Raw genomic sequence first — 23,014 nt, forward strand, 5'->3', positions numbered from 1 at the left:
GGGTCCATGATGAGAGAAGAGGGAGGGGGAGGTTTTTTATTATTTTCTTCACTATGTGTTTTTCCCAGGGAAGATTATTTGGGCTGTGAGGTGTCTGTATTCCCCACACCTGGAAGGAACTTGGATCATCCCCAACTTACCCATGACATGGGAAGGAATCCTGGGAGCAAGGCCAGGTGGGCACTGCCCCTCACATCTGGAGCCAAGTGACACTATGGAGCCACAAAAATCCCAAAGAGCTTGGAACAGCCCCAGGATTGAGCTGGGGATGCCAAGGTGAGAGCACTCTACTTCAAAATCAAGGAGAAATCACCTCTCCACTCCTTTTTTCAGGTATTTTTCCAATAGTTGAGGAGCTGACAGCAAGGGGAAGGGAGCAGGAGACAACAGCGATGCTCAACAGGATCTCACATTTATTAATGAGAAGTGATTAATGGTGAAAAGAAAAGCAACGCCCAGTCCTCATTGGCTTAACAAGAAACTGAAACATAGTTACTACACATTTTACAATATTTCTTCCTTGGTTTGTTTTGGGCTTTTTATTGTCCAAAATTCCTTTTCCTGTAAACAAGACAATTTTTTTACCACTGTTCTCAGCTTTCAAAAATCAAATTCATCCAGACCTAATCTTTAAATCTATATAATGCACAAGAACAGAACGTTTCTTAGGACTCCTAGTACTTGACTTTTGAGTAACAAAGGGTCAGAGAAAAATAAACCACCTTTAAGACATAACCTCTTGGACAATTTTCTGTTCAATTCTTCTTAGACCAAAAACCCCAACTTCCCCATAGAATTTTTCCTCTTCCAGTCCGGGGAAAGGAAAAAATTTAAAGTTACTCCACTTTGCATGGTGGATATTATAATTCAGTGTTCCAAGTGCAAATATCAAAACCAGGGAAGGAGGCCCAACAGGGTGGAAAGAAGAGGAACAATGGGATTCAAAAATTAGACCAAAAAAAAAAAAAAAAGCATATGCCACTTATGGACTTGAAAATCCAAAAACCATAGTAAAAAGACAAAAACAAAGTGTATGCTCTGAAATCACAACCAAAGCCAAAAGTAAGGGGACAGGTTTTACCTCTACTCTACCTAGAAGGGATTTTTTTTGTAGTTGTTTTTGGTTTTTTTAGTCCTATGTCTTGTGATATTCCAATACCTTTTTTTTTTTTTAATTGGAAGTTTGTAAAAGTCTTTTTGAAGTCAAAGGAATTAAGAAAAAAAAGTCCTAATTCTTTCTGGGATACTCTTGCTCCTTTCTCTCTCTGAAAGACAGCTGGGATGCAATCTCTGCTGCAATCTGTGCTGGAATGGCCTTCTACTTGACACGGCCTTGGCGTTCCTGCAAAAAAAAAAAAAAAAAACAGAGATCACATTAACTGAGAGCAGTTTTATTCACCACTGTTACACATCAGCATTCCAAGACATGGCTCTCCCATGAAGTCTGTCCCATAGCCAGCAAAGCCAGGAAAAGAGCATTTTTCTTGTCAAAAGAAGTGCTGCTTCTGCATCCAGTCATTGCAGAGATGAGACATTGCTGAGTTCAAACAGCTCCTTATTCTCCTTTTTTTTCTCATCTCAGGTGATTCACCACCTGCAGAGCTGCATCCAGCTCTGGGAATTCCAACATCAGAAGGATGTGGAGCTGCTGGAGGAACTCCAGAGGAGACCACAGAAACACTCTGAGAACTGGAGCCCCTCTGCTCTGGAGATAAGCTGGGGGTGCTCAGGGGGACCCCTGAGGCCCTTTCTGGTGCCTAATGGGGCTCCAAGAGAGTTGGAGAGGGACTTTGGACAAGAGCCTGGAGGGACAGGACAAGGAGGAATGGCTTCCCACTGCCTGAGGGCAGGGTTAGGTGAGATCTTGGGAAGAAATTCTTCCCTGTGAGGGTGGTGAGGCCCTGGCACAGGGTGCCCAGAGAAGCTGTGGCTGTCTCATCCTTTTAAGTGTCCAAGGTCAGATTGGAGCAGCCTGGTCTAGCAGAAAGTATATCTGCATTGGAATGAGATGGTCTTTAAGGTCCTTCCAACCCAAATCATTCCATGATTCTATGAAAAAATGCCACCTGAACTCCCACGTAGGCGACAAAGTAGCCTGGAGCTCAAACCCAGGGAACACTGACATCAGCCTTGGTCTGCAGGGACTGAAACAGTCCCGGTCACCAGCAGAAACGATACCCCTGACACAACTTGATAGTGTCTCACTTGAAAAAGAAGAACTTCCCAGGAATTTCCCACTAATTGCTATCACCCTGGGTTTTCATCCAGCACTGTGGAAATGCCATGTCCAAACATCTGCACCAGAACAAAGAGGCAGCAGAGCACCAAATGCCCCCAGACACCAAAGGCTGCCACGCCCTTTGCTGTTCTCAGCACACCGTTCTCATCTCTTCTGAGTTCTGTTTGGGTTTAACGGAGAAGCTCTCAGAAAAGTAGGTCCAGGCTTCCCCAAAGGGTTATAACGTGTTTCAAGGGTCATTCCCAGATCATAAGACACGACCTCAAAAATGAAACCTATCAGCAGCCAGAGAGCCCTGAGCTGATGCTTCTCCCTGGCTCTGCCTCTTCCTTGAAGACAGGCAGGTCCCTGTAGTCTAGGCATGACATGCACTTCAGGGCTCCGGCTCCTGTGGAGTGAGCCTATCACCACCTAACTAGTCCGAGAGGTGCCAAGTCCATCTCACTTCTACAGCAAAGCTGTACCTGCAACACGTACCCACAGGTACAACAGGTTTTCCCTCTTCACTCAGAGAGGAGACGCTGTCAGGGCTCTGAACCTAGTACTTTGGTTCAGCTCAGGATGTCTCCCTGCATGTTCCTCTCTGCCTGGGGTTGTATCACCTGAAATAAGGGCAGCAACAGAGTCCTCTGCCTGCTTCCCATGGTCCCATGCTAACCTGCTGATGGGGGGCACCTTCCCATCTTGACAGCTCACACAACCTCTGCCACAAGCACAGGCTGCTAAAGGAAGCCCCATCCTTTCCACTGCTGAATCCAGGGAAAGCCCATCCTTAAACAGCTTCAATCCTGGGACAACAGCATGTGCAGCCATATATCCTTAGAAACCTTCCCAAAAAGGGAGGCCTGGCCTCCAGCTCAGAACACCACCACTGGCTTTAGCCTCTCAGCCACAGACCCAAGGAGGCTTTACTTCCCATTCCTCTGTAGGATGCAGAGCAAGGCCAGCATGATCCTCTGCTGTCTTCTTGGGACAGGGTTTAGACAAAGCCACATGTTCTTATCAAAAACAGTTACCCAAGTAAGTAAATTCAATTCCCCTTTTCCTGTAATTCTGCCCAAGTCTGTTGCAGGTGCTTTCATTCCCAAAACACCACAACAGCACAGCAAAATCCAACTGCTAGGTTGGGAAGCAGAGCCAGGCCTGAACACAGGGCACAAGAAGCACCGCAGGGAGAGTCACAAATCCAAAGGAAGGTGCCAAGCCCTGTTCCTGGTTCAGCAGCTAGCATGTTACATTACACAGGGACAGATGGCAATGTCACACATCCCTTTGGGAAGCAGCTGCAACTGCCTGAGCTAATGTAACCGCTTCCCAAATGCAGACATGGGATGATGGCTGCTGTGTTCAATCAGCCCTGTGCATTTCCAGAGCCAGTGTCCTGGGCTGGGACAGTGGCCAAGGTTCCTGCTGCACACATCACACTGTTTGCTGAGCAGCTGGACCCCAATCAATCACTTCTTCCTGCTGAGAAGATGACGGCCTGCGTGCAGCTAATAAGGAGGCAACCCCAGGGAAAATCCCCCCCTTAAACACCGATGTGTCAGAACAGAGCCTAGAGCAGATGTCCCCCATATCACCAAGCTAGAGAGGGGGCCAAAGTGAACATCTTCACTTCAGACCTGCTGTAAACCAGGACTGGGGAAGGGGGTCCCCAAAAGGTCCCCATTCCCCTTCAGTCAAGAGCCTGCCTCAAAGAGCAAGCCAGAGGGGAATGGAGGAAAGGTGGCTGGATATGAAAGGAGGTGGATCCCTGATCCAAAACCACAGAACCTAACTGGTTTGGGTTAGAAGAGAGCTGAAATCTCATCTTGAGTGCCTGTGGGCAGGCACACTTTCCACTAGACCAGGTTCTTCCAGGCCCTGTCCAACCTGGCCTTGAACTGTGGGGCAGCCACAGTTTCTCTGGGCACCCTGTGCCAGAGGCCTCACCACATTCCCAGGGAACAATCCCTTCCCAATATCCCCTCTGGCAGTGACAAACCATTCCCTGTTTTTTGTCCCTCCATTCCTTGTCCAAAATCCCTCTTCAACTGTCTTGGAGCCTCTTTAGGCATTAGAAGGGCCTCTAAGGTCCCCCTGGAGCCTTCTCTTCTCCAAGTGAACACCCACAGCTCTCCCAGCCTGGCTCCACCTCTTGGAGCATCTCTGTGGCCTCCTCTGGACTTTCTCCAGCAGCTCCGCATCCTTCTGATGCTGGAATCCCCAGAGCTGGATGCAGCACTGCATGTAAGGTGTCATCTGGGTGGAGCAGCGGGATCCAAGACATCTTGTCCTTAGGAGCATTACAGTGAGTATTCAACAACCAGCCAGATCTACCAGAATGCATAGCAAGGCTCAACCACATTGCAAACATTTCTCCTTCCTGGCTCATCCTCATCCAAATCCACAGGCTATGTAACAGTCTAAGTGTCACAGCCCATCCAGCTATGCAACAGCCCCGGAGGACAAAGCAGCATCTGCACACGCAGACTGGGCGTTGCTCTGGGATACAATCCCTTGAGAGCAAAGGGATTCCATCAGGAAGTGTTTTATGTCCTTTGGCTGCACTTTCCTTAAACTTGGGTCATATCTTACTGATCCATATGGGAAGAAGCAAGAAAGACATTGGCTCAGACTCATCCCCACCCATCAAACCCCTCAGGAACAGGAAGGGCAAGAGCAGCATGTCATGGAAATGGCTGATACATGCCATGGCTCAAATCCTGTGCTGACACAAAGCTCACACAGGACAAGTATGCAAACAGGAGCTCTCTCTGATCATACCACTCAAAGCAACTTCAGTCCTGTCACTGCTGTCCCCAGGGGCTGCAGCCATGTCACAAGCCAGGTCCTGATAATAGCAACTGAGCAATATGAGATCACCTTATATATTCACACTGCAGGGGAACCAACCACAAAAGGATCAAGTGTTTGCACCTGACAAAATGACAGCGAGAGACAACACTGCCCAACTGTTCAGAGGCTCTTGTCTTGATTGACAACCAAGGTTCAGCATCAAGACCCCTAGCAAAGGTAAGGATTTTATTGCCACACCACAGATTAACTTAGTCTGGCTATTTCCCTAAGGAGGACCTGAAGAAGCCAGGGCACAGCTCCCAGCTGTGTAGCATACAAACCCTAGTTTGTTGGGACCTGCCTGAGCTGCAGGCTTGCCTTGGAAAGGCCAGGCCAGGCACAGTCTCAGTTTGGCCTGAGAAAGTCCTCCAAGCAAAAGGCATCACTCACCCAGTGCCTGCCCATAGAGGAAACAGCAGGCAATTCCTTCATTGGAGCAATGGAACTCCCAGTATCATTACCCAAAATGCTAAGACACTCAATCAGAAAATCCTGAGTTGGACCCACAAGTATCATCAAGTCCAGCTCCTGGCCCTGAACAGGACACAGCAACAATCCCACCCCATGTTAGAAAGCATTGTCCAAATGCTTCTGGAGCTCTGGCAGCCTTGGGGCCCATGACCATTCCCTGGAGAGCCTGTAATCAAACTCTGGCCTTGGTACACACAGATACACACACACACAGATCAAGCACCTCAACAGCCCCACTCAGCCTGTGATGTTGCACTTCACTGTTTGATGCAATCCCAGCCAAACAACCCAGCGGGAATTCCACGTGCCCGTATCTCCAAGGCAGACATCTCAGATCACTGCCTTAGAAATCATGAGTTACTGCAGCCCATGGCCCTCCCAGCAGGATTTGCTCAAGGAAGACAGCACAAATTATGGATGATGTATCACTTGTACATTATGCTCAACAAGCAGTCTCAAGTCCCAGTACTTTCAAACCAAACATGACTTTTCCTGTTGTCAGCATTAGAAAGCCATCAGGGTTACCAAAAAAAGCTACATCCTCGTCTAGAAAAGGGGATAAAAATTGGGTAGTGATCTGCTTATAGCTTGACACCTTCATCCTACTTTCCATTCACTTAATGGGGAACCAAGGAAGACAGGAGATAAGGCAAATAAAAGTGACACTTTGTCATAGCAGGACAGGCCTTTTGTTCTACAGATCAAAATCCAAAACAGCAAACCCAAATATCCACAGAACTCTCAACAGAGCAAACTCATATCACTGAACAAGCAGGAGCCAAGAAGAGACATGGCCTTTGACACCTAATTTCCATGTCAGAGCAACCAGCCTGAGGACAAGAAGGGCATGAAGACAGCCAAGGCTTTTCTTCTACAGGAGGGTTTACACAAAGTGGTTCAAGCTATTGGATATCCTCAGGCCCACTGCTGTTCCCCAGAATCCTTCCAGGCACCTTTTAAAACTGATGCAATCAATTGCAAAGAACAAACCTCCTCTTGCTTAAACATCACATTTAATTGCCTGAATAAAACAACCCAATTCCCATATAAACATTCATAATTACTCTCACATAGGAACCCTTCTCCCACAGGGCAGGTAACAAAATGGTGAAAAGCTGAGAACATGCACGAATATTTAGAGCAAAGGAGACAGAGCAAGCTGGGAGGATTCCCAGTGGCATTCCATGGAAGGACAACTTCCAGTTCCCCCAGCCTGGAACTGGACTGGCTGACTTTGGAGCACAAGAAAAATAACACACATCCTTTCCAGTCATTAGGAAGAAAGAAAATTCTCCTGGTCTTCAACAGCCAAGGAGATTTTTATTCTTCCCCATCACCACAATGGAAATGTAATTCATTACTTTGGTTACCTTAAGCGATCGCTCAGGCAAGAAGTCTTACCACAAGTGCCACAAAACTCTTCAGAAAAGGAAGGAATTCCACTTTAATGTTTCAAAATCTTCACTGCTGTAGAGTTAAAGCCTTGGCAGTGCCCTCTGTCACACCATGCAGGTGTAATGTCAAGGACTGAAAATCCACAGAGCTTCAGTGGAATTTGTGGCTCCACATATTCACAAAACATCTAGAAAGAGGACTGACCAAGTTTATTGATGACATTAAGCTATTCAGAGTAATAAAAATAGCAGTTGACTAAGTGGACAACTTTGTGAAAAAAAGCTGCTGAACTTTACAGGTACACTTGAACTACTTGGTTGAGAAAAATTAAGCGATGCGTGTGCAGAAAACCCCTGCCCTAATTCCAAGGCTACAGGTTCCAAATTGACCATTAACCATCAGAAACACGATCTGTAATTCCAGAAAACTGACTAACCTGAAGAAAAGCAAATGTCACCCTGAACAAAACATACCACTGTGCTGTTATACAAACCCAGATAGGATTTATCCTGAGCAGAGCGTAGCTTTGCTCCTCTCCACCTCCACAGGCATCAAGCGGAACTGAAAAAGTGTCACAGAAAAACAGGGATGAGCAAGGGACAGTAGCATTTCCATCTGCAGAGCCACTGTGCTTTAACTCTCTGGCCTGGAAGACAGATGACTGGAAAGGCAGAGTAGGCACAGAAGAGAGTGAAATAATTGCTCACCACCTTTTCTCACACAAGAAAAAGGGAGAATCATGAGGCAGACTCAAAGCAAATCAAAAAGACACATTTCCCCACACAACACAAATTAGCTGAAGAACTGTAGATACTGTGGATGATCAAGGAGTTCACTGAGATCATGGACAGCAAAATCATTATTTGAGAAAGACAAAGATGCATCCTTGGGGTCACGTAAATTCCAAAGCCAACATATTGTTCAAGGGAAAGAAAACCTTCAGAGATGAATATGTGCCTGTACTGTCCTCACAGGTGTTTGCTCTCAACTGTTACTGCCAGCTGGACACAGGACTTTCTAAGAGGAAACAGGAGAGATACCCAAGCAACGTCTCCCTCTGTGCCCAGCAGACATGCAGCTCCTGCAGCCACATGAGACACACTTACACAGACTTCGATCTGACCGATGGCAGCTGACCTGGTATTTGAGGCTTGAACACCACCTCCATCCCAAGTAAGACAGAAGAGACACTCCATGCTATCACCGCTAAGAAAAGGTGCTATGAAAAAGACACCACAATATTCTGTATTGAGAATATTATGTACTGTGAGAGGACAAGAGAAGATCTATTTGCCTGCTTCTGTGAGCCAACATTCCCTATAGCATGTCCCATCATTTTACAGCCACTTGAAAAGGAACATAAAGCCACATTCACTGGATGAGAGTTTTGTATTTCATTTTTTTTTTTTCTTCCTCCTCTAAGTGTATCAAGAACATGGGTCTGGAATCAGCTGAACTCCGAATCAGGCTGCGACAGCCAAAAGGCTGATGATCAAGACTTCTCGATTTCCTTAATTTTGCAATGATGATTTGGAATTTGGAAATTCTCTGAAGGTATTTTACAGATGGTACCACAAATAACAGAGCTGAGATGGAGAGAGCAGAGCCTTTCCCCACTGTGCATAGAATACAAAGAAGGAAACTGAAGAGTGTGGTTTCCTTTCCCCCCCCAAGATTAGAAACAAAATACAAGCCTTTTAAGGTAGGTTTTATCAAAATCTTCCATACTGGGATTAGATTACAATAGTTCTGCAGTTAACCACACAAAAAAGCAGCTCAGCATTGTACTTTAAAAAAAAAAAAATTATAAAGAACCAGAAATTTCCAAGTTCTTGCAAAAAACCCAAATGGTTCATTATTAACTGCTCAAACACACTGTTATATGACTTATATGTCGATTTAAAAGGCTCCTACTGGGGACTAGTCACTGGAAGGAGCTACAAACAACTTCTATCCTACCCATCAGTTTGAGTAATGACCATCCTTGTTTAACAGGGACTTCCCTAGGAACTGCTGTGGTAGAGCAGGGTGCTAGCACTGTTTTGGCTGCCAAGCCTCCAGTGGTTTGTACCACTAAGGAACTAATTATTAACTCACAAAGCCGTAAGACAGCACAATTACTACCAGGTACAAACCAGAACATGCAGGAAAATGAGAGGACTAATGGTAGTGAGAGTGACCACACAGCACAAAACAAGGAGCTTCATGGACCTGAAAAGAATAAAACCGTTTCTTTCAGGCAAAAAGCTGGTGCAGAATTACAGTTTCAATAAGAACAAGGAAGGAACACTGTGCATGGAGCTGTTCTTGATTGACTGCTCACAGAACAATGCACTTCAACTGTTTTCTTGGGATCTTAATCGGCTTTCAAGCAATGTCTTGTGACCCACTGTACTTCTGCATTAGGGAAAAATCCAGGGAACTGAACCAGACCATGCCCTGGGGTTTCACTGAATGAAAGAGATGGCAAAGAGTTTTGCTTGGAAGACAAGAACTTTTTCTGGGGAAGCAGATGTTAATAAAATAACCTGAAAAACATACCTGTGTAAGTAGCTCTTAAACTTGGTGCCAGAAATTTATCCAGAACTCTTGGCGGAAAAAAATCAGAGGAAGAAAACCAAAGCAACCCCTGCTGCTGACAGCTTACACACTCCCTTCTGCATTCCAAGACCTCCACAGTATTTCTAGGGAATTTGCCAGCCATACACACACCGTTTATCACAGAATCACAGGCTGGTGTGAGTTGGAAGGGACCTGAAAGCCCACCCCATTCCACTCCCTGCCATGGACAGGGACACCTTCCACTAGACCAGCCAGCTCCAAGCCCTGTCCAGCCTGGCCTCGGACACTTCCAGGGATCCAGGGGCAGCCACAGCTTCTCTGGGCAACCCCTGCCAGGACCTCAACACCCTTACAGAAATTAATTTCTCCTTAATATCCAATCTGAATCTACCCTACTTCAGTTCAAGGTCATTCTTCCATCTTAATTCATCTGCTGAAGGGAAAAAAAGTTTTTTTAAATTTTAAAACATTAATTTGAAGTCATTCATATGTTCATAATCAATTCAATTAACATACTTATAAGAACAATTAGTTCAGGGTATTCTGCAGCTCAGAGCTGAAATCATGCAGCCAAGATAATCTGGAGTGGGGGGACATGAAGCTTTGCCCACACCGAGAGGGCAAGAAGTAGGTTGGGTACAAGTTCACAAGAACAGGGTGCAGAATAAACTCCCCCTAGTTGAGGCCATACCTCTAAGAGGTGTGAAACCCCATTGCAGATGGCCTGCACTTTGTCTGGCCCAGCACCAATCCCAGTCCTTGAACCCTGGAATGGCCTGGGTTGGAAAGGACCTTATAAATCTTCTAGTTCCAACCCTCTGCCATGGACAGGGATAAAATAACTGAAAAAATTTAAACAGTGCATCTCAACAGGCCCTTAAACTAACATCAACAAGTCAACTTTAAATATTATTTTATAATATTAACATTACATTAAAATATTATTTTAAAGACTTCTAACACAACACTAGTAGTGAGAGACAGGACTACAAGGCAAGTGCAAGTGGTTTGCCCTTTCACTGTTCTGATTCCACTTCAGTTGCAGTGAAAAGGCTCCCAAGCCCCAGCTGCTCCTGTTTTAGGGATGAGGAAACATATCTCCCTGTCTCACAGCAGAATATACGGATTAGAGCATCAGATGGATCTAAGTCTTCCCTCGAGTTTTCTCCTTTCTTTAGACACAGCTAGAATACAAGCAAAAGTCTGTGAGTGCTGTTAAGGGCTGGCTTAAAAATACTGTAAGCACAAAATATTCCTTACAAACAGCCAGTGCCAAGCCACTGGAATAAAGAGGATGGTTTGTTTCCTCCACTCCTGGGCAAATATATGAGCACTGACACAGACCTACAGGATTTAAACAGCCTGGAAATAAACTGAAGCCATATGCTGAGCAGCATAGCAGAAATTCTGTCTCGGTGTATCAATCAATTAATTTCACTATGGCCACAATTTGGAGCAGAAAACAGCAAATAGCCCTGGGATCACCAAATGAAAGGAACTGTGTGAGTGGAAGGAGTGTTCCCTTGCTGCCACAGAGAACAGTTGGCTTTGCCTTGATATGGAATATCCAGGAATTGAATCTTCAAGTCAGAAATACTGTCCTGTGGAACATGGTAAAGCCAAAGCAAATGCAGCATTCTCCAGAACAACTCTAACAGCTGAAGGAAAGAGTGCTGGTCCACCATACAGGGACTATTCTCTCTCCTCCCCTCTGAAATTACAAATTGGGAAGAAGAAAAAAAGAGCTTTGCAAAATCCATCAGAAAGCATTCATGTATTCCAGTAACTGGGAAATAGCCTGCCCATTTCACACAGGCTCATACAACACCCCTCAGTTTTCCCTTAAATCACATGTTCCAAGGAGGCAGTGACACTTGACAGTATTAATACTCCTTTAACCGGCAGACAGTATCAGCTGAGGCACAAAGCAGCACAATTCCAGAAATAATAGATCTAATCTGGCCAATCTGACCTCTGTGCTTTGAGAGCGATCCTCATCATGACAAACCCCAGCAGAGCTCTCCCTGTTCTGCACTGCTCAGCTTGACTCAACACTCAGAGTCCCAGCAGTGTCTCAGCTGGAAATCTGACCACTAAGCAATCTACACAGCACTGGTTTTCACGATAGCCTTCCTAAAATCCCTGGAACCTGTGAGTAGTCAAACATCTCAAGCCTGGGTAGGCAGAAAGAATCGAAAGGAATTTCCCTTGGAGTTTTCTACTGATTGCATTTCCACAAGCTGTCAACCTCACAGATTCTCACCAAGCAGATTATTATGGGAGACCTTTACTACAAGGTCAACACAGCATTCCTAGAAATCCAAGCACATAACCATGGGGCAGGGATTGTGTTGCTGTTTTGATTGTTTAAAGCAAAGATAAAATAATTCTTATGTGGAAGAAGTCAGTGACAAGCTCTACCATAAAAGCAGCTATTCTGGGTTTCAAGACTGCTCTGGGCAGGATTGCACTGTGAGTTGGCTCCACCATTTTGGGTCAGGAGAATATTCAAACCTTTTAAAAAAATGGATTAGTAGAACAAAGCAACACATGGAAAAGGAATGGGGATTAGCTTTAGAGGAACAGGATGGGCACAGGCAATGGGAAAAGAAAGAGGATTATTTCAGTGTTTTCAACACTGAACTACCCACCCGTCTCCCTTCACTGGACAACAGAAACAGTATAAACACTATACATTTTTCATATAATTTCTTGGACCTGCTTTAGGGGATTCTGAAGAAATGACTAACAGTGAGAAGTATAAAAGAATATTCAAGAGTTTCCAGACCTTCACAAGTGATCATCCATCTGCTCAGGCAGCAAGCTGCAATCAAACTGCAAATGAGACAAAGATTTGGGCAACCTGCAGCTGAGTGAAACAACTGCAGCTTGGGATAAGTTTGAAACAAGTCAAACCTTGAAACTTTTAAGCTTCAAAGAATACAACTGCAGAGCATCAACATCTCACACTTTAGGAGAAATAAAAGAGCTGGGAGCAATGGAATTTCCCCTGCACAAAAAGCAAGCAGGGAGCTACTGCCAGACCAGCATTTTAACTTTCCAGTGCTTCAGTTCTGGTTCCTCATATATTTTTTTAAATTCAGGTGATTACTTGAGATGCTTCAAGTAGACAGAGCATGGTTTGGGCTTTTTGGCACCTCTAGTCCCTTGGTAGGGATCACTCCAAGAAAAAAGAAAACCCTCCTTTAGCAAAAATAACTGTTTCTCAATGAAACCATGAAAGAGAAGTTACAGAAACCTTTACCACATTCCAGGCTGTGTCAGTGAATGATTGAGGAGGTCAAACTGTTGCTGTAAGAATGACCAAGGCCCAGAGAGTCACCTCCTCCATGCCGGATGTCACAGGGGCCCGAGCATGAAACAAAGGATGAGTAAATAGCAAAGAGCATACACCAACTGTGTTTACCCAACTCCCTTCTCCTCTGTGAATTCCAAAGACCTATGATTAAGTTCCTTTGCAGAGAAAGAGTGCTTTCCTAATCAACTACTGCTGCATCCACTAGAATATGGCTCAGAAAGGCAGCGCTGGCACTCACACTATTGCTGCTGCTTTCGACTTTCCACACCAGCACATCTCCAGAAGCAAGCAAGGGGAGGAGACTTCAAAATGCAATTGAGAAGATGAATAAAGATAGCTTACAGCTTTAAGAAAACTGCCAAGCCTCATTGCTAGTATATTCCTGATTTTCAGACTTTACATGGCAAACACAGCAGCCTTCCAGAACAGCCCATCATTCTGTCTGCTTTTCCCAAAGCCTTCTCTCTTTTCCTTCTTCTGCTTACCCATATCTAGCATTAACTCTTTTCATCCATCCATCCATCCCTAACCTGCCCTTAAGGAGCATTTTCCCCCTTCCCCTGAATTCTCCCACTGTGCCAAGGTCTGACTCTCTAACAGTGCTAACTGTTGCTACCTGAAGTCAGGTCTGGAGGGTTTCACAGAACACCATAATGATTTAGGTTGGAAAGTACCTTACAGATGATCCTGCTCCACCCCTTGCTGTGGGCAGGCACACCTTCCACTAGACCAGGCAACTCCATCCAACCTGGTCTTGAATACTTCCGCAGATGGGGCAGCCACAGCTTCTCTGGGCCAACCTCACAGCGAAGATAAAGGCCGGACAACAAGTGAAACAATTCTAGGAGGTCAAATCACACAAAACAGTCAGGTCCTCACAAAACACCAGTTTACACCTTCACACCTTGCCATTTATTATTCCTCCCTTATAGACTTTTGCTAAGCACTGCAAGTAACCACATTTGTGCTTAATTATTATAATTTATATGATGCTCCATGTAAAATATATATATATAAAAGAATTAAAACTGCATTCACTGTCACAGTGAGCAGCTGCAGCTCCTGATTCTGCTCTTCAAGTCTTAGGGGAAAAATTTCCCATTGTTCAAACTAAAGAGATCATCGGGAAACTTGGCAAACTCCCAGCCAGCTGTGCTAATGCTAATTTTTACAATTATCATTTTGATCAAACATAAGCCAGACCCACATTGAGGAGAAGGGCAGCCCCAGGTGACTTTACTACAGCTGAACCCAAGAAAGATTTAAAGCTCACTGGTTCCTGAATTTGGAGCAGGATTTTCAATTAATGCATCGCTAAGGAGTAGATGAAGACAGGAAGATTTGAGAGCAGCTGCAAGGCAAGTTGGGAGCTCAGCTCATGTACCACACTGCTGGCAGCACCACGCAGGTGACAGCCCACCATGGCCCCAAACAGAGCAAGGAGGAACACAGCGACCATGTCCACAGGACAAGCAGGCACAGACTTCAATCACAGTGAGGGAGATTTAGGTTGGGCATTAGACAAAGCCTCCTTACAGAAAGGATAATTAAGGAGAGGGATAGATTGCCTGGGGAGGGACAGGAACTGCTGTTCCTGAAGGTTTTACAAGTGGAGGGAGACATCTGTCATGCTGACCCCACTGTGGCCAGGGGTTGGATTAGCAGCCATTCGAAGACCCGGCTCTGGTTTCTAACAACTTCCCAAATGCCTTGCTGGTCTCCAGCTTCAAACTGCTCTGATCCAGGAGCTGATAATGGCACAGAAATACATTTTGTTTACATCACAGCATTTGGCAAAGGCTGAGATTCAGCATAACCAACACACACTCGCAGGCAGGGCCCTCGGCAAGGCTTCTCACCCTGCTCTGCCAAGTGCTAGCACCTATTTCATAGAATCATGGAACAGTTTTGATTGGAAGAGATGTTAAAGATCATCTAATTCTAACTCATGGGCAGGGACACATTCTGCTAGACCAGGCAGCTCCAAGCCACAACAAACCCGGCCTTGGACACTTCCAGTGATGGGGCAGCCACAGCTTCTCTAGGCAATCTGTGCCACGGCCTCACCACTCTCACAGGGGACAATTTTCTTCTAATATCCACTCAAAATCTCTTCTCTCAATTTAAAGCCATTCTCCCTTGTCCTGTCTCTCCAGGCCCTTGTAAATAGTCTCATTTTATCTTTCCTGTGGGCTTCCATCAGGCACTAGAAGGTCACAATTAGGTCACCCCAAAGCCTTCTCTTCTCCTGGCTGAACAATCCCAATTCTCTTAGTCCTTCCTCACAGGAGAGGTGCTCAATCCCTCTAATCACCTTGGTGGCTTCTCTGGACATACTTCCCCACAAAGACAGGCTATTATTTGGGTGTGGGTTCCAGGTATGAGGGGGCAGATAGCCAAAAGTCAGGCTAATACCCACAAGTCCACACCCCGGAGTTTGTCCAGTGCAAAGCAATGCCCACCACCTCTTGCCCTAGAGAACTCAGACAAAACACACAAACATGTTACCTTTTTAACATTCTCCTCCTCCTCTTGGCGTTTCTCATAGTGTGAGAAGTCATCAAAGATGGAGGTGGTGTGCTTGTAGGTGGCAATAATTTTCAACACCTGCTTAGCCTTTTCCAGAGGCACCTCCTGAGTGTCCCTGGAGTTGGTCACTGGTTTATTCTCGTTGTTCTCTAGGCGGATGTGTCGCAGCTGGCTGTTGGGAACGTCCTTCACAAAAATCCACCTGACATCAAAACGTCCCTTCCATTTGTCCTGGGACCACACACCTGCACAGGTGTTATAGTCCACAGCAGATTTCATTTCTGCTACACCGCAGAAGTGACCACTACCGTTGACACTGAACAATAAGTATACGGGGCCCTTCCCACTCATGGAGCGATAGGCTGCATCCAGTCTCTTGTTGCCATGCTCCGTACTGCACCAGATGTTGTATTTAATTGAACGGTGGATATCGTCCTCAGAGTAACTCTTAATGATGAAAACCCGCCCATGCTTTGGGTTCCAGTCAAAATCCTTGGGGTTGTAATTGTTAACAGATCTCAACTTCTCCAAGACTGGGTGTGGCTCAGAGAGAGAACCAGAACTGGCCTGAGCTTGTCCCACTCCATTACCGTCCACTCCATTCTGGCCAAAGCCGTTGCCACGATTCCGAGGGGCGACCCAGCGGGTGGGCTGTGCCGGTGGCACAGGCAGTGGGGCTGGTGGTGGCAGTGCCTGCGACTGCTGCCCACCCGGAGCCTGGGTCACTGGTGGGCTACTACTGATCTGTTGGCCCAGGGGCTGCGGAGACACCTGTGGTGGCTGCTGAGCAAGATTCTGGACCAAGGTCTGTGACGGGGCTTTTGCCACTGGCCCTTTGTTATCCCAAGTTCCAATATCCATGTTATGTTTTATGGGAGGTGGCGGAAGACTTGGCCCTGCAATGCCATTCTTGGCCTTCAGCTTGGGCTGCTGCTTGGCAGGTTTGCTGGCAATGTCAGCCCATGAGGTCGGCTTTGGTGGTGCAATTGTTGCCGGAGGCAAACTGTTCGTCACAATATTACTGGTGATAGATCCGCTCCCCACGGCTGAGCCAATGACTTTTGGGACACTGCTTGCCACCTCCGTGCTGCCCAGCTTGAGGGCTGCCATGCCCTGGTCAATAGTGTTCATGCCAGGAGCCTTGTTGAGGGTCTCATTGGTAAAGGCTGACTGCCCATCGATCATGGCCCCTCCTAGTGAGCTGGGAGCATAGGCATAATTGCTGCTGTAGCCAGAGCTCTGAGTGGATTGTCCCTGAGAACTGTTATTTCCCCAAGCTGAAAAGTCAATCCCACTTGGAAAGAAGTTAAAGCCGTGCTGCCCAAGGAATGGAGTGCTGCCAAGGGCCCCTGGCTGCCCGAACATGGCATCAGGAAGGAAGTGAGGCTCCCCATTGCTCAGCTGTCCATATGAGGTCAGGTAGGGCATGGGGGGGTCTCCCCCCGTGGACCAGGCAGCTTCACCTAAGGAGTAGGAGAATCCAATGGAAGGACTGAAGTAGCTTGGTAAGTAGGAATCAGACATTGCAGTGTATGCATTATTCTGAAAGAAAACCACAAAAACATAAGGACTGAAATGTTAGAAGGAGTTGAACCAATTTTAAGGGACTAGGAGTAAAGGCACCTTGGACTTCCCCATGCCCTACTCCTTCCTACTTTAGGGCTGGGCAGATAAATAGGCCCAGCCTTGAACACCTCCTTTGTTAGAAGGGCTCTAAAATCTGTTCCATTGTCAGAAAGGTTAAAGACAAAGGCTAAGAAAGGTTAAAGACAAAGGTTCTCATGCCAAGAGGGGAGTGTGTGGTATTCCTGACATACACTGGACACTGGGAATCCCCGGAGCTCCTGCTCAGGCTATAAATGCAGTATCTTGCATCCAAATATCATCTTCTGCTAGCAGCTACTTCCAACAAAGATTCTTCCTGCTCCTGTAACATACTTAAACCTTATTAGGGGGTTCCAGGGAGGATTTGGGGAAAGAATGCAGAGAGAAGGGGAATAAGAAAGAAAAGGATCCAGTGGAAACACACAGTGAAAATCACAAGTGTCCCTGATTGCTTTCCTTAAACTTACTAGCCATGAAAACAGCTTTATTCCTACAATTTAAAGTTCCACACTTCACAATATTCCAAGCAATTGCAAACAAACAGGGATTTAAGACCTATTCCTCAAAACACAAACTCCTCCAGTGCTGTGGGTACACAGTGAAAATTACCTGAAAATCGAAGTAATCAACAGGAGCCTTTTGCAGCATAGTGACAACACCAGCACAAGCAGCTTTCAAATTCAGAGAGGAAAAAAAAAAAAACCCACTTCCATGCCTTGATCTGTCTTTTAACATTCAAGTAGCCTTTAGGTTACAAAAACCAAATGCGTAATTTGACAATTAGGGAAGTCTCAGACATCCCCAAGATTTGCCTACATGAAAACATCCGTCATTTCCCATTCAAACCCAGGTCCCCTCTGGGGAGTGGTTTCAGTCCTGCTAAGGGGCATCATCCTGAGTAATGTGAACCTGTGAGCAGCAGCCTCTTGCTGCCCAGCCCCTAAGACACCAGCCCAGTACAGACAAGATCAAAGGTACATTCAATTCCTAGCTAAAAGCTTGGCTTTCAGCATGCTCTGCTCCATTTTTCGTTGAACCACGTATTCACGTGCTAAGCGCAGCTCCCTGAGGATTTTATGCCACACTGAAATCCAGGGAGTCTCTCAAGATGGCTCTGGCACCCTCCAGAAATAGCTGGTTTGCCACTACCTTCTACTTACAGGAGATCAACAGGTTTGGGGCTAACCACCCCCCAACTTCACAGAAATTAATAGGAATTATTTAACACCATTGTTCAGAGACAAGATTTCTGTGGTACTGCCTGAAAACTCAGAGATGCTCTGTTCAACCTCTGATTTCACAAACATCGCCCAAAAGCAAATTAGTTAAAAAACTCCCTCTCATCCAGGGTTTTATTAACTGAGGAATTCAATCCTGCTAAACCCAGGACTCAATACGTCCAAAAGCAACAACACTGACACTAACTTGTAAGACAAATGAAATTTAAACTTCCTATTACTATTTTGAGCCAGCAAAATCACTTCTTAAGTTTATTGCCTCAACGATAAGAGTAACATTTTCTCTCCTGAACTCAGCTTTAAAGAAACAGGAACATGCCTAGCCCATCCCTAAACCTGAGGCAGAGCCTCTCTCCACAGGAGTACTCAAAGCACATCACTGTCAGGGGGAAAAAAAAAAAAAAAATCTTTCTTCTTGTCATCTCAAAATATTTTTCCACAGGTCAATTATGTTCAACTTTCAACTTTGACATATTTAACACAGGGTGTATTAAGCTATGACCTGTAGAATACTAAGCACCTGCATACAGGTGGTAAGAAGGGAGCAGAGCAGTTCAAGAATTGAACATAGGCAGCTCAGAGCAGATTTGGGACTTCTCTTCCCCACCTGAATGTCTCCAACACTGCTTTGTTATCAAACACACCACCTTGCTCTGCTCCCCTGCCCTCGCACAACTGACATGCTTGCTGACTACCATGCAAATAAAACAACACCTGCTTCTCATTCTCTCCATGACTAAGACTCTTCATAGTTATTTCCTCAAATTCACTGCTCCTCTTCACCTCAGACCAAGGTTCTTAGTCAGCCTTGCTGTTGAGCTTTCGGTTTTAAAGGGTTAAAAAGTAATTTACTGTGTATCTGAGCTTTAAAATACACAGTAACCTCATGGGAACTGAAAAGTAACAGTCATACCTGAAAGAGAAGGCGGGGAAAATAAGAAGCAGTGAAACTTTACAACTTGGTTACCTCACGGGCGTGTGGAGAGCTCAGGAAGCAACTCCAAAACTCACTTACTTCAAATATTCAGAGCAGTTTCTCTAACTTCCTTTCCCATCTCCACCAAAGAGGTGTACCTCTGGATACCTATGTATTTTTGCCTCTCTCCAGACTGAGCGTGGGAGGTTTTGGACTCTACACCGCACAACAAGGAACTGAGAGTCACTCAAAGGTTCCACTCCAAGTTAACTTGGTGGTTTCACCTTGCTTTGGTTCAGTTTCTGCCTCCTGGGGCACACACAACCACTTCTTTATTTTTAAAATTAATTTTTACCAACCTGAGACACACTGAAAGAAATTAAAGATCCAGAAACACTTCATCAAAACATGTAAAAGAGAGTAAAACACTGTGTTGCTTCAAAATTATAGTAAACTTTTTTGTCTTTGGGAAATTAAATAAAACTGCAGTTTGTATAAAATACATCCATATTCAGAAAGAAGCTGGGAATTAGGGATGCTGATAGCTGAGAAAGAAAAACCAGCATTAAATGACAGCTACTAGGAAAGCAACTGCTTTTATTCAAGACTTGAGAAAGCAATAACGTTCTTTCACTCTATGAAGGCTGAATTTAGGCTTGTAACTTTTTAGGGGGTTGAATGCAATTAGTTGTATTGATGGACAGGATAAATTCTGAAGATTATGAACAGCTGACAAAGAATACTTATCCCTCAGATCTTTAGCACAAACTCAGAAAATACTTGCTGAAAATTTAACTGAGACAGTAACCTGTCCATGTGTTCCAATAAACCATGCATCACGTTTACATGAAAAAAATAATGTACTGAAAAATAAAAATATGCAAAAATACAGCAAAGGGAAACCAGAAGAGCTTATTTTTACTGATCACAACTGGAAAGAGAAGGCAAGAGAACAACCTGTCTGCTCCAGTACTATTACAGATGTTTATCTATGTACTCACTTGTACATCTAATCAGCCGAACTCCATCTGTTCTGTGTCACTCTCCTGCAGCTCATTACAGAAAGCAAACAAACACCAGTTAAGAGTGGTGTTACTCTAAGAGAAAGTGAAGAGGAAAAGTAGCTGCAAGTTTGACTTCCAGGATCTGGTCACAAAGCTCCAAAACTGTCTGGTTCAACTTGTAACCAAAGTTCTCAGAAAGTCTCAACACTTGTATCACATGTGGGCTCTGGATTTGGGTTTTTTTTTTTTGAAAAACAGAGAAATCCCCCTGATAGGCATCATCAGTTGACTTGGTGTTAAGAAGGTTGATCTGATCCTCTGAAAGGTGCAGTAGCCTGCTGTGAAGCAACGTCACAACCCAGCTCTGCACATTTCTCTGATGTAAAGAGCCAGAAACCAACACAGGCACAAGACTAAAACTGAAAGAGACAGTCACAATGAAAGAAAAAAGCTGGACACTAACTCTAGGAAATTCTCAAAAACTTGCTAAAAATCTTCCTACTTTACCCACCACAATCTAAGGGCAGTCAATGCTTTCTACCAGCAGAAATGCAGATATAGGATAGAATATTAGTTAAGGCAGCTGGCAAACATCAAAATGTAATCAGTGGAGATGGGGAACATACAAGGAGGCCAAACTTCCCTCCATTGGAGCAGCAGGAAACCTTGCTGCTCTTGGTCCTCCTGCCTACAACAGGTACTCACCGGGCGAGCCTGGGGACTCAGGTAGGGTTCAAAGTCATCATCATTCAACCCATCTTTTTGGTGCACAGAGCCGTTTTGCACTGAGAAAATATGTGTAATGTTAGAAAAACCTATGCAATAAGCTCCCATTATTATGAGCTTAAAGTATTTAAAGCCAAACCCTAGAATATAATGAAATTCTGCCAATTCTAACACACCACGTTCAGCCCACGGCACACAGACATTTTCCCACCGCACAGGCATCACCTGCAAACTATCCCCAGCCCAACAGCCAGGCCTGGTCGCAGGGTTTACTTCCCTCCCGGCAGAGGGATCCTCCCGCTCCCAACCAGGCCTGCCGGGATCTCACCTTTGTTGCCTTGGCCCTTGGGTCTCTGGCGCGACAGCAGCGACGTGGGGAAAGAAAAAGGGAAAGCGGTGAGTCAGAGGTACAGACCCGTCTCGGGTGAGGATACAGACCCGGCCCAGTGATGGGAGGACAGAGCTGGGAAGGGTAAACAGACCCGGCCGAGTGAGGAGAGGACAGATCGAGGGTGGGTAAACAGACCCGTCGCGGCGGGGGAAGCCAAGACCCGGCAGGGACAGACCCGGCCCGGAGAGGGGAGAGATCCGACCCATCAGGGTCGAGCCCTGCGGGGACAGGCCCGACCCGGCCGCATCACAATAGAGCGCGGCCATGCGACGAGAGAGGAGTGAGGCCGCAGCCGCCGCCCGGCCCGGGGCGCAACCCGTTAGGCCCAGAGCCGCGGCCTCGCCCAGCAGGGCCGTCCCGGTTTCGGCGAGGGGACTCCTACCTGCTCCAGGAGGCTGCTAGCCGACATGGCTCCGCGGCGGGGCTGCAGGCGGGGCGGGGCGGGGCGGGACGCAGCGGCGCTTTGTCCGGGCCCGGCGGGCTCGGGGCGGCCCTGGCGGACTCGGGGCGGCCGCCGGCAGGGCGGGGGGACGCTCTATCCCACCATTTCCACCCCACCCCCCCGGCCGCGCGTCTCTATGGCCCGGGCCCGCCGCCTCGCGCTCCCCCCGCCCGGTCACGCGGCACCGCGCGCGCCCAGGCACAATGGCGGGAAATAAGGGGGGGGAGGGGGGCAGGTGTAGGGTTGGGGGGCGCAGTGCATGCCGGGACAGTGGAGGACCAGAGCGGTGGGAGCAGCGCCCCCATTCGACTGGAAGTGGGAGACCTCTTAAAGGGCAAGGCGGGCTCGCTGAGGTTTTAAAGCAAAAAATTGCCAAATCGGGGCCCGGCTGCGGGCTCGGCCCAACCTCAGCCTGTCATTTCATTTTAGCTCCTCCCGTCCCCAGTCCAGCACTCCAGGGTGCAGAGAACCCAGGGAACATCGCAGTCCCATCAGACCCCCACCCAGGTCAAGGGGGCTACGTGGGTGCTGGGTAGGTGTATAGCGATCAGGGAGCACAGAGTCACCCCACTTTCCGGCCAAGAGAAACAAACAGCTCCAGCAGGGACCTGACAGAATCTGCTGTATGCCTGGATTAGGGAAGGGGGTCCCCAGAAGGTCCCCATTCCCCTTCAATCAAGGACCTGAGGAAGCCAGAGGAGAATGGAGGAAGCTGGCTGGATGTGGAAGGAGGTGTACACCTGATCCAAAACCACAGAATCCCAGACTGGTTCGGGTTGGAAGAGACTTGAAAGCTCATCTTGTTCTACTCCCTGCCATGGGCAGGAACACCTTCCACCTCCTTCGGGCTTGGAGGAGTCCCAGGCTCCTCCAAGCCCGATCCAATCTGGCCTTGGACACTGCCAGGGATCCAGGGGCAGCCACAGCTTCTGTGGGCACCCTGTGCCATAGCCTCCCCACCCTCACAGGGAAAAATTCTTTCCCATAACTCCATCTAACCCTGCCTTCTGGCAGTGGGAAGCCATTCCTCTTTGTCCTGTCCCTCCAGGCCCTTTGTCAAAGTTCCCCTCCAGCCCTTTTGGAGCCGCTTTAGGCATTGGAACGGGCTCTAATAATCTCCCCAGAACCTTCTCTTCTTCAGGCTGAGCATGGGATCTGGCTCCCAAAGCTGTTCCCACCCCCACCCCAAGCCAGGAAACACTTTACAGAGGCCAAGATCAGAGCAGCAGCAACCACTCCTCAAAAATCGAGTTTCAGGAATCCCTGCCCATCCCCTGCTGTCCCCAAGGCAGTGGAGGCACCACCTTTCACCTCTCCAATGAAAAAATCCATTGGAGCT

The 23,014-nt window shown here is 46.7% G+C and overlaps 1 protein-coding gene across 2 annotated transcripts; it reads right to left on the bottom strand.

Annotated features, from left to right (window-relative positions):
- Positions 1 to 391: 391 nt before the first annotated feature.
- On the bottom strand, positions 392 to 21,848 carry YTHDF2 (YTH N6-methyladenosine RNA binding protein F2). 2 transcript variants are annotated; one of them, XM_050983389.1, is made up of 6 exons: positions 21,616 to 21,848; positions 21,171 to 21,195; positions 20,822 to 20,901; positions 15,333 to 16,895; positions 7,437 to 7,504; positions 392 to 1,342 (listed from the first exon to the last, which is right to left on the bottom strand). In XM_050983389.1, the coding sequence occupies exons 1-5, from the start codon at positions 21,640 to 21,642 to the stop codon at positions 7,448 to 7,450; spliced, it is 1,752 nt and encodes a 583-aa protein (XP_050839346.1). In that variant the 5' UTR covers positions 21,643 to 21,848; the 3' UTR covers positions 392 to 1,342; positions 7,437 to 7,447. The 2 variants fall into 2 exon arrangements, with proteins under 2 accessions (XP_050839346.1, XP_009095774.1); XM_009097526.4 differs by lacking the exon at positions 7,437 to 7,504 and having other exon boundaries at positions 21,616 to 21,844.
- Positions 21,849 to 23,014: the final 1,166 nt, after the last annotated feature.

This window comes from Serinus canaria, chromosome 23 (genome assembly GCF_022539315.1).
Source record: "Serinus canaria isolate serCan28SL12 chromosome 23, serCan2020, whole genome shotgun sequence".
In the NCBI taxonomy this organism is placed as follows: domain Eukaryota; kingdom Metazoa; phylum Chordata; class Aves; order Passeriformes; family Fringillidae; genus Serinus; species Serinus canaria.

Coding starts and splice junctions, on each gene's coding strand:
- YTHDF2 (XM_050983389.1), bottom strand. CDS start 21,642: ATGTCGGCTAGCAGCCTCCTGGAGCAG. Junction 21,196..21,615: donor CTAGCAGCCTCCTGGAGCAG/GTAGGAGTCCCC, acceptor CTGTCGCGCCAG/AGACCCAAGGGCCAAGGCAA. Junction 7,505..15,332: donor AGGAGGAGAATGTTAAAAAG/GTAACATGTTTG, acceptor ACACTTTTTCAG/TTCCGCTTGATGCCTGTGGA.